Source organism: Scophthalmus maximus, chromosome 12 (genome assembly GCF_022379125.1).
Source record: "Scophthalmus maximus strain ysfricsl-2021 chromosome 12, ASM2237912v1, whole genome shotgun sequence".
NCBI lineage: Eukaryota > Metazoa > Chordata > Actinopteri > Pleuronectiformes > Scophthalmidae > Scophthalmus > Scophthalmus maximus.
The window spans coordinates 10,097,501-10,115,574 of record NC_061526.1 but is presented as its reverse complement, the minus strand read 5'-3'; the positions used below and the strand labels follow the sequence as shown (position 1 = coordinate 10,115,574).

Here is an 18,074-nt window from a genome sequence, read left to right as displayed (position 1 = left end):
CACACACACACACACACACACACACACACACACACACACACACACACACACACACACACACACACACACACACACGATACCAACAACAACAAACACCATTTGTTTGTAAATGTGGTTTTTAATATGAGAGCAGAAACAAACGATATTGTATTATTCTACGATCTGGTCTCAGTAGTTAAGACTGTCCAGTGAGTTCATTCCTTTTTAAAATAGTACAAGAAAGAATTTGTTTCTTCTCCTCATCAAGTAGAAAACGTGTCATTGAAACAGGATTAGAGTAAACTAGGATTAAAGTAAACTAAGATTACAGTTAAGTGGAGAGAAGCTTTGGCATTAGGTAGAAAAAGTCTGAGTGAAGTTAGCATGTGTTAGCATGTGTTAGCATGTTTTGGCCTGCGTTAGCATCTCTGCTCCCAGTCACTGTTTCGTCCACAGAGATTAAAATCCTCCGCTTCTGTGAAAACCTCCTTCGCTAATTGACAGTGAACGTTTCCCACAGGAATCCGAACAGGAGGCAAACAGACAAAAAACTGCGTCTACTTCTGGTTTCATAGCCACGTTACTCAATCATCATGGAGGGAGACTGTAGGAAACATTTATTCATCTTCGTCATCGTCGTCATCATCGTCGTCGTCATCTTCATCGTCATCTTCATCGTCGTCGTCGTTGTCATCTTCGTCGTCGTCGTCGTCGTCATCATCATCTTCATCGTCGTCGTCGTCATCATCATCTTCATCGTCATCATCATCATCGTCTGGGTCAATCTTCCCAGACAGAACATCCTCGACCCAGCGCTCCAGCTCGTCAGCCGTGGGCATGTCATCCTGGTCGTCCATCTCCATCCACACGCTGTCGGCCTGACGACGACGACCACGGACACAGAAAGATTCAGAAAATCAAGTGTTGACCCTCGGACTGAGCTAACGTTAGCTTAGCATCGAGCAGTTGACATTGGGAGATCGCAGGGTGAGCGATACAATGACTCGCCATCGCACCCTTGAGGCACAAAGCCGAATTGCAAGACAGGATGTGACAGGGCTAGCTAGTTAGCATGCTAGGTGGCTATCTCTACAACACAATATATAAGGTCTTACATAATATTACATGATAACATGCTTCATTGTAAAATACGTTCACCTTGGTCCTTTAACCTACAAACCATTTAACGCACAATGATTTTCTTATTGTATCTTTGTGTTAAGCAGCGAATGAGAGAAGTCGCTTACATCCTCAACATCCACGACTCCGATCTGAGGCTCGGAGAGGTCGATGTGGAAAGTCCTCTCCCAGTATGGCACCAGCTGGAAGACACAGCGTCACATATTCAAACTCAACCAATCGATCACAGACGAGCGAAACATAAACTGGGCATTTTCATACCAGAGGGAAATTGTCGGGGTCGATCCAGATGATGCTGAGGTTCGGGTTGTTGGTGTTCTCACGTGCCACCTCCTTCAAGATTTCCAGGAATTCATAACCGTCTATGGAAAAGTTTCCCTCGTAAGTATGGGCTTGATATTTCTAAACACGTTGAATCTGTCAATGCTGCGATTATTAATTGAGAGGAATGAGAGTAACAGTGTACCAGGGTCATCTTCCTCAGCGAAGGCAACAATGTGCTCTCCATTGATGTCGTCCTCCTGTGAACAGACACAGACGTGAAGCATTTCCACAGCAGACTCACCAGTGAAGGTGAATCCTGGAGGAATCTCTTACCCAGATCTCATACATGCTGTGAGGCTCCAGCTTCCTCAGAGTCGGCCTGAAACATTAACGCTTGAATTAGATTTCTGTGATTCACAGAGAAACTTCTGCCTCTGTGGTTTGGATCTGAAGATCAAGGTCATCGGTGAGTCGAGTATGAGATGATGACCTGTCGTGCTGTTCGATGTATTCCACCAGCTCCGACTCGATGTACGGTTTCCCTGGAATGGTGTCGGGTTCCTCCATGAACGGCTCGTAGAAATCCACTTCGTTCATCTTCAGCTTCAGCTTCTTGGCGATCTGAAACAATGAAGTGGGAGACATGTTCGTACGTTGGAGCAACTCGATCAACATCCGCACGAAAACTGAAAGACGTCAAACCTTGGGGTCAAACGTGGCAAAGAATTTGACGAAGGGGTGAAACTCCTCAGCAGCGTCATCGAACTCGATGAAGTCTGGAGGGAGAGAACATATTACTAAAGTGTCATTTCATTGCTTATGGTCCAACGTTCTGCCTGAGGCTTCGACCTACGAGGAGATTTCTCGCTCTTGAAGTATCCGACCAGCTTGATGACCTCGTCGATGTTGTGGAAGCCCTTCAGCTCTCGCTCGTTGTCGATGATCTCCACCGGCTCTTCGATCACCTGGTGATATGATTCATGGATTTACAGAGTGGAACGGAGGCGTTGGATATCGTGGACCACGGCCGACTCACGTCATAGAGGAACTCCACCAGCGTGTCAGAGGCCAGCTCTCCGTCGTACTCGATGATCTCGTTGTCGGCGAAGATGTAGATGCTCTCCACCTCGTCCAGACCTGGAGATGGACGGGAGAGTCGTCATCATACACAATAAACATAATTGTCACGAATTATGATTTTGAACAGAAATAGAAAATTATTCCTTTATTGCAAAAATGAGATCAATCAATCAAAATATTGTATACATCTGTTATAGTAATAATACAGAAATGCTATAATATATATGTACTGTATATGTAAGTCTAACTCATATACATACAAACATACAAACATACATACATACGTATATATATACACATACATACACACACGTGTGTATATATATATATATATATATATATATATATACAGTTGCAAGAAAAAGTATGTGAACCCTTTGGGATTACTTGGATTTCTGCATGAATTGGTCATTAAATGTGTTCTGATCTTCATCTAAGTCACAACAATAGACAAACACAGTCTGCTTAAACTAATACCGCACAAAAATTATATGTTTTCAGGTTTTTTATTGAATACATGTAAACAGTGCATGGTGGAAAAAGTATGTGAACCCCTAGGATAATGACTTCTCCAAGAGCTAATTGGAGCCAGGAGTCAATCAATGTGATGAGATTGGATGTATTGGTTAAAGCTGCCCTGCCCTATAAAAAACACACCAGTTTTGAGTTTGCTGTTCTCAAGAAGCATTGCCTGATGTGAACCATGCCTCGCACAAAAGAGCTCTCAGAAGACCTACGATCAAGAATTGTTGACTTGCATGAAGCTGGAAAGGGTTGCAAAAGTATCTCTAAAAGCCTTTATGTTCATGTGTCCACGGTAAGACAGAACGTATACAAATGGAGAAAGTTCAGCACTGTTGCTACTCTCCCTAGGCGTGGTCGTCCTGTAAAGATCACTGCAGGAGCACAGCGCAGGATGCTCAATGAGGTGAAGAAGAATCCTAGAATGTCAGCTAAAGACTTACAGAAATCTCTTGCACATGCTAACATTTTTGTTGACAAATATACAATAAGTAAAACATTAACAAGAATGGAGTTCATTGGAGGACACCACGGGGGAAGCCACTGCTGTCGAAAAAAAACATGGCTGCACGTTTGAAGTTTGCAAAAGAGCACCTGGATGTTCCACAGCACTAATGGCAAAATATTCTGTGGACAGATGACACCAAAAGTGAGTTGTTTGGAAGGAACACACAATGCTATGTGTGGAGGAAAAAAAGGCACAGCACACCAACATCAAAACCTCATCCCAACTGTGAAATATGGTGGGGGGGCATCATGGTTTGGGGCTGCTTTGCTGCCTCAGGGCCTGGACGGATTGCTGTCATCGACGGAAAAATGAATTCCAAGTTTATCAAGACATTTTGCAGGAAACTTAAGACCATCTGTCCGCCAACTGAAGCTCAACAGAGGATGGGTGATGCAACAGGACAACGACCCAAAGCATAGAAGTAAATCAACAACAGAAAATACGCCTTGTGGAGCGGACCGGTCAGAGTCCTGACCTCAACCCGATTGAGATGCTGTGGCATGACCTTAAGAGAGCGATTCACACCAGACATCCCAAGAATATTGCTGCACTGAATCAGTTTTGTGAAGAGGAATGGTCCAAAATTCCTCCTGACCGCTGTGCAGGTCTGATCTGCAACTACAGGAAACGTTTAGTTGAGGGTCAACCAGTTATTAAATCCCAAGGTTCACATGCTTTTTCCACCCTGCACATATCATTTTTGTGCGGTATTAGTTTAAGCAGACTGTGTTTGTCTATTGTTGTGACTTAGATGAAAATCAGAACACACTTTATGACCAATTCATGCAGAAATCTGAGTAATCCCAAAGGGTTCACATACTTTTCTTGCAACTGTATATGTGTGTGATATGTTTGGTGAACACTTGAGGGCAGCGTTGTTTCACAGGCCTCAGACTCTCACCTTGTCTCACTGCAGTTTGAATTCAATATTCACAGTAACTCCTGTTTTATCATTAAATATTATCTTTTAGTGTATTTATATACGTTCATCCGTGAGCAGAGAGGGACCGGCTCTCACCCAACTTCTTGGCCACAGAAGAGTCTTTCTTTTCATCCACCAGACCGAAGCCGATGTCCTCATCGTCCAGATCATCCAGGACTTGAGCTGCGAGCTGGACAGACAGTGGGGGGGGGGGGGGGGGGGGGGGGTTGTATTTAGTTTCACTCGTTCGTCGACGATAATCTCAGAACTCCAATTAAAAAGCTTCGTTAACACAAGTAAACCTTTGGCATCTCGTCTCCGTCTCTGCTGCCTTGCACTTTCTAAAATCGGAGCGAAACCGAAGCCAACAATCGACGGACAGCGCTCGGAGCACGAGAAGAACAAGACTGTAAGAGGAGAACGTCCAGCTGCTGCAGACGTGCACTGATATACTCGGCCTCCATCTTGTCTCCGCGTCTGCTCAGACGTCCTGTTACTGTCCAGTTCTTCTCCGTGTTGATGCGAAGGAAAACAATCGGCCTCCGAAGCAAAGCAGAGTGAACGACATTCAGAGGCAGCCAAAGCTCAAACAGCGTGGGCAGGTCTGGTACAGAGCCTGGTACAGTATATGGTACAGTATCTGGTTCAGAGCCTGGTACAGTATCTGGTACACTATCTGGTTCAGAGCCTGGTACAGTATATGGTACACTAACTGGTTCAGAGCCTGGTACAGTATCTGGTACAGTATCTGGTTCAGAGCCTGGTACAGTATCTGGTACAGTATCTGGTACAGTGTCTGGTCTGCTTTGGTACAGTATATGGTACAGTATATGGTACACTAACTGGTTCAGAGCCTGGTACAGTATCTGGTACAGTATCTGGTTCAGAGCCTGGTACAGTATCTGGTACAGTATCTGGTTCAGAGCCTGGTACAGTATCTGGTCTGGTACAGTATCTGGTACAGTATCTGGTTCAGTATCTGGTACAGTGTCTGGTACAGTATCTGGTACAGTATCTGGTCTGGTACAGTACCTGGTACAGTATCTGGTCTGGTACAGTATCTGGTTCAGTATCTGGTACAGTGTCTGGTCTGGTACAGTATCTGATACAGAGCCTGGTACAGTATTTGGTACAGTATCTGGTTCAGAGCCTGGTACAGTATCTGGTACAGTATCTGGTACAGTATCTGGTTCAGAGCCTGGTACAGTATCTGGTACAGTATCTGGTTCAGAGCCTGGTACAGTATCTGGTACAGTATCTGGTACAGTGTCTGGTCTGCTCTGGTACAGTATATGGTACAGTATCTGGTTCAGAGCCTGGTACAGTATCTGGTACAGTATCTGGTCTGGTACAGTATCTGGTACAGTATCTGGTTCAGTATCTGGTACAGTGTCTGGTACAGTATCTGGTACAGTATCTGGTCTGGTACAGTATCTGGTACAGTATCTGGTCTGGTACAGTATCTGGTACAGTATCTGGTTCAGAGCCTGGTACAGTATCTGGTACAGTATCTGGTACAGTGTCTGGTCTGCTCTGGTGCAGTATATGGTACAGTATCTGGTTCAGAGCCTGGTACAGTATCTGGTACAGTATCTGGTCTGGTACAGTATCTGGTACAGTATCTGGTTCAGTATCTGGTACAGTGTCTGGTACAGTATCTGGTACAGTATCTGGTCTGGTACAGTATCTGGTACAGTATCTGGTTCAGTATCTGGTACAGTGTCTGGTACAGTATCTGGTACAGTATCTGGTCTGGTACAGTATCTGGTACAGTATCTTGTCTGGTACAGTATCTGGTTCAGTATCTGGTACAGTGTCTGGTCTGGTACAGTATCTGATACAGAGCCTGGTACAGTATCTGGTACAGTATCTGATACAGAGCCTGGTACACTATCTGGTACAGTATCTGGTTCAGTATCTGGTACAGTGTCTGGTCTGGTACAGTATCTGATACAGAGCCTGGTACACTATCTGGTACAGTATCTGGTTCAGTATCTGGTACAGTGTCTGGTCTGATACAATATCTGGTACAGTATCTGGCACAGTGTCTGGTCTGGTACAGTATCTGGTACAGTATCTGGTCTGATACAATATCTGGTACAGTATCTGGCACAGTGTCTGGTCTGATACAATATTTGGTACAGTATCTGGCACAGTGTCTGGTCTGGTACAGTATCTGGTACAGAGCCTGGTACAGTATCTGGTACAGTGTCTGGTCTGGTACAGTATCTGGTTCAGAGCCTGGTACAGTGTCTGGTCTGATACAATATCTGGTACAGTATCTGGCACAGTGTCTGGTCTGGTACAGTATCTGGTAGAGTATCTGGTCTGATACAATATCTGGTACAGTATCTGGCACAGTGTCTGGTCTGATACAATATTTGGTACAGTATCTGGCACAGTGTCTGGTCTGGTACAGTATCTGGTACAGAGCCTGGTACAGTATCTGGTACAGTGTCTGGTCTGGTACAGTATCTGGTTCAGTATCTGGCACAGTGTCTGGTCTGGTACAGTATCTGGTACAGAGCCTGGTACAGTATCTGGTACAGTGTCTGGTCTGGTACAGTATCTGGTACAGTATCTGGCACAGTGTCTGGTCTGATACAATATTTGGTACAGTATCTGGCACAGTGTCTGGTCTGGTACAGTATCTGGTACAGTATCTGGTACAGAGCCTGGTACAGTATCTGGTACAGTGTCTGGTCTGGTACAGTATCTGGTTCAGTATCTGGCACAGTGTCTGGTCTGGTACAGTATCTGGTACAGAGCCTGGTACAGTATCTGGTACAGTGTCTGGTCTGATACAATATCTGGTACAGTATCTGGCACAGTGTCTGGTCTGGTACAGTATCTGGTTCAGAGCCTGGTACAGTATCTGGTACAGTATCTGGTCTGATACAATATCTGGTACAGAGCCTGGTACAGTATCTGGTTCAGAGCCTGGTACAGGATCTGGTCTGATACAATATCTGGCACAGTGTCTGGTCTGGTACAGTATCTGGTACAGTGTCTGGTCTGATACAATATCTGGCACAGTGTCTGGTCTGGTACAGTATCTGGTACAGTGTCTGGCCTGATACAATATCTGGTACAGTATCTGGTACAGTGTCTGGTCTGGTACAGTATCTGGTTCAGTGTCTGGTACAGTGTCTGGTACAGTGTCTGGTACAGTGTCTGGTACAGAGCCTGTTACAGTATCTGGTACAGTATCTGGTCTGATACAATAGCTGGTACAGTATCTGGCACAGTGTCTGGTCTGGTACAGTATCTGGTACAGAGCCTGGTACAGTATCTGGTCTGATACAATGTCTGGTACAGTATCTGGTACAGTATCTGAGCCATGTTGCTCTTCTTCTCAATCTTCTTCTCTCTATGTCTCTGTGAGAAATGAAAATATCAAACTGTTCCTTTAAGATAACAGCTTAGTAACATTTACAGTAACAGTTACTGTAACTGCTGCTGCTGGAGCGTCAGAGCAGTTCAGTCCTTGTCCGTCTGTCACTTGGTGTAATTCAACAGGACTGGACGAGAACAGTCAGCAGATTCTGCAGCGGCACAGGAAGGAGGGAGGGGTTTGGTTCGCAGCCCAGCGGCACAGACACAAGAAGACCGACCTCCACATACCTGAAAGATATTCGCTGCTTGACTTGTGATCGACTGCAAGAAGAAGTAACACAATATTCACTCACAGCCTCCAGGGTTACAACACAGGGCAGTGGTCTTCACAGTCCTGCGCACGCACGCACGCACGCACGCACGCACGCACGCACGCACGCACGCACGCACGCACGCACGCACGCACGCACGCACACACACACACACACACACACACACACACACACACACACACACACACACACACACACACACACACACACACACACACACACACACACACACACACACACACACACACACACACACACACACACACACACACACACACACACACACACACACACACACGTCTGTTATCCGATTAAATATAAAAACTCACAACTCTAAACTTTGATTTTCCAGTACTACATAGGAATCATTAAAAAAACATCTGCAATAAATAAACAGAGCCACAGAAATAAACTTTGCTGAAGCGCACGTGGAAGTGAACAGAATCTGGACCCTTTCAATGAAAGTCTAATAATGTCTCACAGAAACATAAGAAATCCTCTGCAGCAGAAGCGCTGGTTGTCACGATGATTACTGAAAACACAACGGCAGCGAAAACAGGAACAAAAGTTGAGATTTTTCAACAAGTGCTGAACTGGGGACCGAGCCCCGACCCCCCGACCCCTGACCCCCCTGACCCCCCCGACCCCCCCGACCCCCCGACCCCCCCGACCCCCTGACCCCCTCGACCCCCCCGACCCCCCCGACCCCCCGACCCCCCCGACCCCCCGACCCCCCGTGTGAGGGTATTTTTAAGAGAGTGAAGTTGTGGCTGCCTGCAGACGAGTGGAAGCGAAGCAGCTCTATAAGGACGTGAGAAGCATGTTGAGGAGCAGAACACAGATCTGACATGTGGACATGGGAGAGGAGGAGACACACGACGCTTCACTGACATCCATCATTTCTTCTGCCGCCCTCACCGGTTTAGTCCTCACTGAAAACTCCTCTCATTCCTGCCTCTGGTATTCGTCTCTCTCTCTCTCTACCACCTCACTTTCCTTCCGTCCGTCCGTCCCCTGACGGCCCGGCCGGTACCGAGCCAAGTGTGAGGTCGTGTCCCGCCTGGCTCCGTGTCCCGGTGCCCGGTCACCGTCACCGCCGGCCGGTCAGGTGACACCAGACGAGGGCAGAGCGCCACGGTGAGTCGTCACAAGCCACCAGTCACATTCCAGGTGATGGAGTCGAGCACATGCTCAGTGTCCACTGCTCCAGAGAGGAACAGAACAGTATGTCGCCGGTTGGCTGCTCCGGTTTGACCGGACTTTACTGGTCGTGACACGTTTGTGTGAACCGATTCTCTGACTGGAGCATCCAACACCGAAGAGCATCTGCCGCCCAAAAGCTCCTACGTTGCCGTTTTGCAGAGGACAGGAACCTCGACTGTAAATAAATATATTATATTTGCATTTATTCGCGACGGACATGTTTGGGTGTAAAACGAGGTTCATCAAGAAACAGGGAAACGTTCCGGTTGGTGTGAACGCGTGGAACAATCTCCTGCTGTGGTCGTCTTGTGGGAAAGGAAAGCGTGATTCACCTCCAGTCTGTTCACGATCTACGATCACAATCATCTACGATCACAATCATCTACGATCACAATCAGGTACGATCACAATCATCTACGATCACAATCAACTACGATCACAATCATCTACAATCACAATCATCTACGATCACAATCATCTACGATCACAATCAGGTACGATCACAATCATCTACGATCACAATCAACTACGATCACAATCATCTACAATCACAATCAGGTACGATCACAATCATCTACGATCACAATCAGGTACGATCACAATCATCTACGATCACAATCAGGTACGATCACAATCATCTACGATCACAATCATCTACAGCTTCGATCACAATCATCTACGATCACAATCATCTACGATCACAATCATCTACGATCACAATCATCTACGATCACAATCATCTACGATCACAATCATCTACGATCACAATCAGGTACGATCACAATCATCTACGATCACAATCAGGTACGATCACAATCATCTACGATCACAATCAGGTACGATCACAATCATCTACGATCACAATCAGGTACGATCACAATCATCTACGATCACAATCATCTACAGCTTCGATCACAATCATCTACGATCACAATCATCTACGATCACAATCATCTACGATCACAATCATCTACGATCACAATCATCTACGATCACAATCAGGTACGATCACAATCATCTACGATCACAATCATCTACGATCACAATCATCTACGATCACAATCATCTACGATCACAATCATCTACAGCTTCGATCACAATCATCTACGATCACAATCAGGTACGATCACAATCATCTACGATCACAATCAGGTACGATCACAATCATCTACGATCACAATCATCTACGATCACAATCAGGTACGATCACAATCATCTACGATCACAATCATCTACGATCACAATCATCTACGATCACAATCATCTACGATCACAATCAGGTACGATCACAATCAGGTACGATCACAATCATCTACGATCACAATCATCTACGATCACAATCAGGTACGATCACAATCATCTACGATCACAATCATCTACAGCTTCGATCACAATCATCTACGATCACAATCATCTACAGCTTCGATCACAATCATCTACGATCACAATCATCTACAGCTTCGATCACAATCATCTACGATCACAATCAGGTACGATCACAATCATCTACGATCACAATCAGGTACGATCACAATCATCTACGATCACAATCATCTACGATCACAATCAGGTACGATCACAATCATCTACGATCACAATCATCTACGATCACAATCAGGTACGATCACAATCATCTACGATCACAATCAGGTACGATCACAATCATCTACGATCACAATCATCTACGATCACAATCATCTACGATCACAATCAGGTACGATCACAATCATCTACGATCACAATCAGGTACGATCACAATCATCTACGATCACAATCATCTACGATCACAATCATCTACGATCACAATCAGGTACGATCACAATCATCTACATCTTCGATCACAATCATCTAAAACAACGGCGAGGTGAAATCGTTCTCATGCAGTCATTGTTTTCAATTCAAAACCCGTTTGAAACTGTAAAGTAGTTATGTTTTTAAGATTGCACAACATTGTCAAATGGTGATGCAGATTTGAAAAATGTAAACCGTGACAGTGCAACAATAATGTAACTCTGTCAAAAATACAGGCAACAAAACAAACTGCTCTGTAAACGTTTTCATGTTGGAAAACAAATAGTAGAACTGTTGGTTGGTTTGTATGAAAATATATATAATATATAATGAATAAATATATATGATATATATAATATGCAGCATGTAATATACAAACTAAAATTTTCTCTAACATTCAAAAACATTTGCTGGATCTGCAAAATGAGGGAACGTTCAAACGTTTCCTGTTCACGTGCAGAAGTTCTTCGCTGACGGCTGCTGTAACTGTTACATAACTCATAAAACATTCATACACAAGAGCATCAGAAGTCACTCTGCAGCAGCAGTGTGTTAATCTTGATTCTCATAACTGAGTTTGTTATCATTTTCTTTCTCTCATCAGGGGAGAAAAGCATGGAACGAGAGATCTCACCACGACGACAACAACAACAACAACAACAACAACAACAGAGTGTGGACCATCTGTGAGTGACTCACTCTCACAGCAACAAGACACATTACTGTACACGGACAATCTTCATCCTTTGATGGCAGCAGCAAATCAGGATTCACATTTACAGCGAGATACTGTAAATGTGAATCTCTGACATTAAAGTTCCCTCCAGTCATATAAAGTATATGACTGGAGTATATAAAAATAATCTGCTAATATTTAGTTTAACATTGTTTTCCTCTGAAATGTGTCTGAAACCATCCACTCTCTCCCTCACTGAGGAATTCTGAGACTATGAATATTCACAATATTCAAACTACACAGGCCCCGCCCACCACAAAGGTCCGAGGTCAAACAGAAAGTGAGATGAGGTAAAAAGGACGAGCCAGAAAGAAAGTTGGAGGTTTTTTCGACACCTCAAAACTGTAAAATTACAGTTTTTTATGATCATAATTCAAATGTAAAAACTTTATCGAGTGAGTCCTCGGAGGTGAGACGTCTGATTGGTGGATTGATATTAAGGATCAATTCCTTGAGGAATGTGTCAGTGACGAAGATTTGAATATTTGTCTCAGTTATGAAAATATACAGTTTTCATCTAAACAAATCTATAATACTGAAGATCAACTGTTTCAGGATCAATCATTCTTCTCGAGTCCAGAGGAGACACTGGAGATTACTTTTCACAGACTAAGTTGAATCCAGCGGGGGTCAGAGGTCAAACTGCAGGGAGGTATTTTAGGAGCAGAGGAAACCGCTGAGTTCGTCTAACGTTCAGGTTTGTGACCGAACACCAGCAGCTTGTGTCACGTCTCATCTCTCTGGAGTCTGTCGTTCACAGACGAAGTGGAGGAGGAGATTGTCCGAGTCGGACGCGTTCACCACAGCAGGAACGTTTGTGGAACACTCAGGCGAGCGGCGGACCTCCACACATTCTACCAGACAGGAACGGTTCTGGAGCAACATTTGTGTTTTCATGAATTACATAAAGTGAAGCTCTGTCTCAACGTATCAGCACGTGGGAACGACACGTCCTCTCCTTTGGAAGATTTGAGTGACGGTAGTTGAGGTTTGGTTTCTGAACCCTTGAATGATTTATCCTGCCGGAGTCAATGTGGTAATGGCCAGCTATTTTCAACTCCTCTCCTGATTGGCTGCAGGGTCGGCGCTGGCAGGAAGTCAGGGACAGAGTTGCAGTCCCGCAGGGAGCTGCTCCAGGAAGCATCTCGCTCTCAGGCCAAGACGCTCCACTTGGCTGCGCTGACGGGACATTGATCCGATCCAGTGACTCCAGTGTGTAAATGATGGTTTAAGGCTTCAGCCTGCACTTCGTGGGGAATGTGGCCACACCACAAACCAGTGTGTGTGTGTGGGTGTGTGTGTGTGTGTGTCGAGTGGAGATGTGGCCTCTGGACTCTTGCTGTGCCTGCAGCGTCGTCCTGGTCTATTTCCAGAGGACACTGGTGCAGGACACTGTAAGAAGACACTGACAGACGGAGTGTGGTGGACACGCCGACTGACAGTGCAGCCCAGGTGCACATGAACCTGACCAGTTAAACCAGTTAACATGAGACTGACCAGTTAACATGCACCTGACCAGTTAACATGAACCTGACCAGTTAACATGCACCCGACCAGTTAACATGCACCCGACCAGTTAACATGCACCTGACCAGTTAACATGAACCTGACCAGTTAAACCAGTTAACATGCACCCGACCAGTTAAACCAGTTAACATGCACCCGACCAGTTAATATGAACCTGACTAGTTAAACCAGTTAACATGAGACTGACCAGTTAACATGCACCCGACCAGTTAACATGCACCCGACCAGTTAACATGCACCTGACCAGTTAACATGCACCCGACCAGTTAACATAAACCTGACCAGTTAAACCAGTTAACATGCAGCCGACCAGTTAACATGAACCTGACCAGTTAACATGAACCTGACCAGTTAACATGCACCCGACCAGTTAACATGCACCTGACCAGTTAACATGAGACTGACCAGTTAACATGAACCTGACCAGTTAACATGAACCTGACCAGTTAACATGAGACTGACCAGTTAACATGCACCCGACCAGTTAACATGAGACTGACCAGTTAACATGAGACTGACCAGTTAACATGAACCTGACCAGTTAACATGACCCTGACCAGTTAACATGAGACTGACCAGTTAACATGAGACTGACCAGTTAACATGCACCCGACCAGTTAACATGAGACTGACCAGTTAACATGAGACTGACCAGTTAACATGAGACTGACCAGTTAACATGAACCTGACCAGTTAACATGAGACTGACCAGTTAACATGCACCCGACCAGTTAACATGCACCTTACCAGTTAACATGAGACTGACCAGTTAACATGAGACTGACCAGTTAACATGAGACTGACCAGTTAACATGCACCCGACCAGTTAACATGAACCTGACCAGTTAACATGCACCTGACCAGTTAACATGAGACTGACCAGTTAACATGAGACTGACCAGTTAACATGCACCCGACCAGTTAACATGCACCCGACCAGTTAACATGCACCCGACCAGTTAACATGAACCTGACCAGTTAACATGAACCTGACCAGTTAACATGCACCCGACCAGTTAACATGAGACTGACCAGTTAACATGAGACTGACCAGTTAACATGAGACTGAACAGTTAACATGAACCTGACCAGTTAACATGCACCCGACCAGTTAACATGCACCCGACCAGTTAACATGAACCTGACCAGTTAACATGAACCTGACCAGTTAACATGCACCCGACCAGTTAACATGAACCTGACCAGTTAACATGAACCTGACCAGTTAACATGAACCTGACCAGTTAACATGAACCTGACCAGTTAACATGAACCTGACCAGTTAACATGAGACTGACCAGTTAACATGAGACTGACCAGTTAACATGAACCTGACCAGTTAACATGAACCTGACCAGTTAACATGCACCTGACCAGTTAACATGAACCTGACCAGTTAACATGCACCTGACCAGTTAACATGCACCTGACCAGTTAACATTAACCTGACCTGAGTGTTACTGTACATCAGCGTTACAGTACGTGAGCGTTACAGTGAGCTGAGCTAACCAGACTAGCATGTCGGGGAACATAACACGTTTCCAACTCAACATCTCCTGAAAGACACGTCACCACTGCTGTGATTATAATGCTCAGAGAATAAAGTGGCACATTGATTATTGGTCGTGGGATTTTACACCTGGATGTTTTCAGATGACTCAGCTCCTCCCGTGATTCTCGACCGACCCGGTTCACGTCTCTACCGTCTCGCCAGAACCCACGACCACACGACACCTGTTCTCTGAGACCCAACATGCAGGACGCCGCTTCCACGTGGAGGAATCCGCGACTGGAGCCGGACGATCCGTGTGAAACCCCTCCTTCCTCCCACGTGACCCCGCCCCCCACACAGAGGCGCAGACCCACCTCCAGAGCCAGCTCCTCGATCTGGAACTGCTTGGTGGCGCTGCGGCTCCCGTCCACGTTCCTGTGGTAGTAGATCACCATCACGTCGTAGCGCTTCATGACGGACTTGTAGTTCTTGGCGCTGAGGGCGTGGACGCGGTCTTTGCCGTCGTACTCGGGGATCTCCAAGCCTTTGTCCCCCCAGGACAGGGTCCCCAACGACAGGAGGACCCCCAGAAACACCCAGCCCCACTTCATGGTTTTCGCCGCACGCTGCCTCCTGAACTGTGTCTGCGAGGTCGGAGGTGAAACGAATCAGCTGGAGAGGTTGAACGTCGTCCCTGACGCGAGCTGAGGAGAGTGGGGAACAGAGTGGGGGCTTCCTGACCCCACGGCGAGAGAAGAGCAGGTCCCGCCGCGACACCCGGCTTTAAAAAGAGCTGCACGTGGTCGATGCCCACAGGAAGGGGCGGGGCACACGCCCAGAGCTCAGAAGGGCCGACGGGCGGCGATGTGGGAGGAGTCACGGCGTGGCCATGAGGAGGGACGGTGGCCGTCGGGTGTGTGAGGAGCTCAGTGTGGCGGAGGACCGGAGGTGTGGACGTTCGACGGGAGCCGGAGGAAAGAAGAGCTCCGAGCCCGAGATGCCATTCCCATATTAAGTTTTGCAGAGGAGCCGGACTCTCGCTAAAAATAAGGCGTCAGCGAGACGACGCTGTGGACAAGATGGCGTCCGCGCTCAGGGTCAGAGGGCAGCTGTGCCGTGTGAACGCACACGCGCACACGCGCACGCACGCGCGCGCACACACACACACACACACACACACACACACACACACACACACACACACACACACACACACACACACACACACACACACACACACACACACACACACACACACACACACACACACACACACACACACACACACTACGTTGTACATGCAGAAATAAGATTTCCAAAACTAAACAGCTTGTTGTTGAACATTAGATAAAAAGAAAACTTTTTTCCGTCAGTTTCATCTCATGATCTTCGTTTGCTCAGTCGTCATGGAGATTGTCACATGACCCAAGTGTGGAGGAAGAATCCAACTCCTCCTCGGATTCTAATTTTTCATGACACACTTTTGAATTTGGGCTTTAAAAAATATATATATTTATATATATATTGATCTGTTGTATATTCATAATATCTGGAAAAATGAAATTACACGACAGCTGTCTTATTGTGTGTGTGTGTGTGTGTGTGTGTCACACTCCTGCTCATTAGGTTTATTTTGAAGAGATGGACACATGGACCGAGGGAGGAGGATGTAAGCAGAGGAGAGATATTAGTTTACAGTGAGGAAGGGGAGAGGCCGACTATTAATAACAGATTGTAATATGATCGGACCTCTCGCTCTGCCAACACAGTGGGTCAGACTGTGTGTGTGTGTGTGTTCACATGGTGACAGATGGAGGCAGATGTGTTGATATTTACTGTAATAATGTGTCTGCGTTAGTTGTACGTCGGACAATTCACGTCATATACAATCATCACTGCAGAAGGACTGAGCGGCTTCAGACAACCTCCATCTGCTCTTCATCCTCATCCTGTACTTCACTGTACTTCACTATCTACTGCAGTAAGGAGACGCAGGGCCACGAGCAGAGTCGACAGATTCAAACATCTGTCATCAACAAGGAGCCGACGTGTCACGTTACAACAGCTGAGACCGAACTTCACCTCCGTCAGGCCGTGCGCACACACACACACACACACACACACACACACACACACACACACACACACACACACACACACACACACACACACACACACACACACACACACACACACACACACACACACACACACACACACACACACACACACACACACACACACACACACACACACGCGGTGAACAGCGCCCTCCTCTGGCAGCGTCTCCTCCTTCAGCCTCTGTTCTAAACACTCGAGCGACGAGACGAGTGACAAACAGGCTGTTTGTGCCCAGGTTGTTGCTATGGCAACTGGAGAGTTGATTCAAAACAGCTCACTTGAAGACACACGCACGCACACACGCACACGCACGCACGCACGCACACACGCACAAGAAGACATGCTATAACTATGCAATTCTGTTTTATGAGCAGTAAGAGGGGCCGTTCTGATTGGCCCAACACGCAGACGTCTGCTGTGAGGAGGAGCAGCACCACCTCTTCCTCTTCCTCTTCCTCCTCCTCCTCCAACTTCTCAAATCTATCGGTACATGTTTGAATCCATTCTGCGATATGAGCTCATACTGTGTATCTGACAGTGGGATGATCATATTTCAGCCATAACCCTCCGATCTACTGTGTGACACAATGATGGATTTAGTCTTTCACGGACTGTCTGCGTGTCAATAGTTGTTAAATCACCAACGTTCACCTCATATTTAAAACTGGTCCAACATGTCACATATGACACATGAAGACAAGGAAAAGCATAAACCAACTGTAATAAATATGAAGCATCTCAGCAGGACGAGTCAGAGAAGACGGACGTGCACATCTGACAACACAACTTCAGTTACAGCAACAACATGAAGCTACTGTGGCAGTTTCATGACTCATAAGAGAACCACAGGATCCTGTGAGTGAAGCAGGAACAAAAACAGACTTTCAGAAATGTAATCTAGACTAAATCCAAACATCACATCACAGAACATGACAGGAGCAGAAGACGGAGGAGTCAGATGGTCCTTCCTGTCCTCTTCTCCTCTCCACTCGTCCTTGACCTCAGGGGAAAAGGTCATGAGGAGGATTCACAGGACTTAGGAGAAGAGAACCGACTCCACTGACGACGTCACACCACGACGTGGTGAGACGACACATTTCTGAAGATGATCTAGAAAAACC

At 46.2% G+C, this 18,074-nt stretch overlaps 1 protein-coding gene across 2 annotated transcripts; it reads right to left on the bottom strand.

Moving 5' to 3' along the window:
* Positions 1–98: 98 nt before the first annotated feature.
* On the bottom strand, positions 99–15,777 carry casq1b (calsequestrin 1b). Of its 2 annotated transcripts, XM_035618092.2 has the most exons (12): positions 15,207–15,777; positions 8,040–8,072; positions 4,512–4,605; positions 2,420–2,520; positions 2,237–2,348; positions 2,086–2,159; positions 1,874–2,004; positions 1,717–1,762; positions 1,586–1,640; positions 1,381–1,481; positions 1,227–1,301; positions 99–857 (listed from the first exon to the last, which is right to left on the bottom strand). In XM_035618092.2, exons 1-12 carry the CDS (start codon positions 15,441–15,443, stop codon positions 597–599), a joined length of 1,320 nt encoding a protein of 439 aa, XP_035473985.2. In that variant the 5' UTR covers positions 15,444–15,777; the 3' UTR covers positions 99–596. The 2 variants fall into 2 exon arrangements, with proteins under 2 accessions (XP_035473985.2, XP_035473992.2); XM_035618099.2 differs by lacking the exon at positions 8,040–8,072 and having other exon boundaries at positions 15,207–15,776.
* Between the last annotated feature and the right edge of the window lie 2,297 nt (positions 15,778–18,074).

What these genes read in the sequence shown, in the direction of transcription:
- casq1b (XM_035618092.2), bottom strand. Translation starts at nt 15,443, where the DNA reads ATGAAGTGGGGCTGGGTGTTTCTGGGGGTCCTCCTGTCGTTGGGGACC. An exon ending in AAGCAGCGAATATCTTTCAG is followed by an intron (nt 4,606 to 8,039) that starts GTATGTGGAGGT and finishes CTGTCTGTCCAG; the next exon opens with CTCGCAGCTCAAGTCCTGGA. An exon ending in CGCTGAGGAAGATGACCCTG is followed by an intron (nt 1,482 to 1,585) that starts GTACACTGTTAC and finishes ACTTTTCCATAG; the next exon opens with ACGGTTATGAATTCCTGGAA.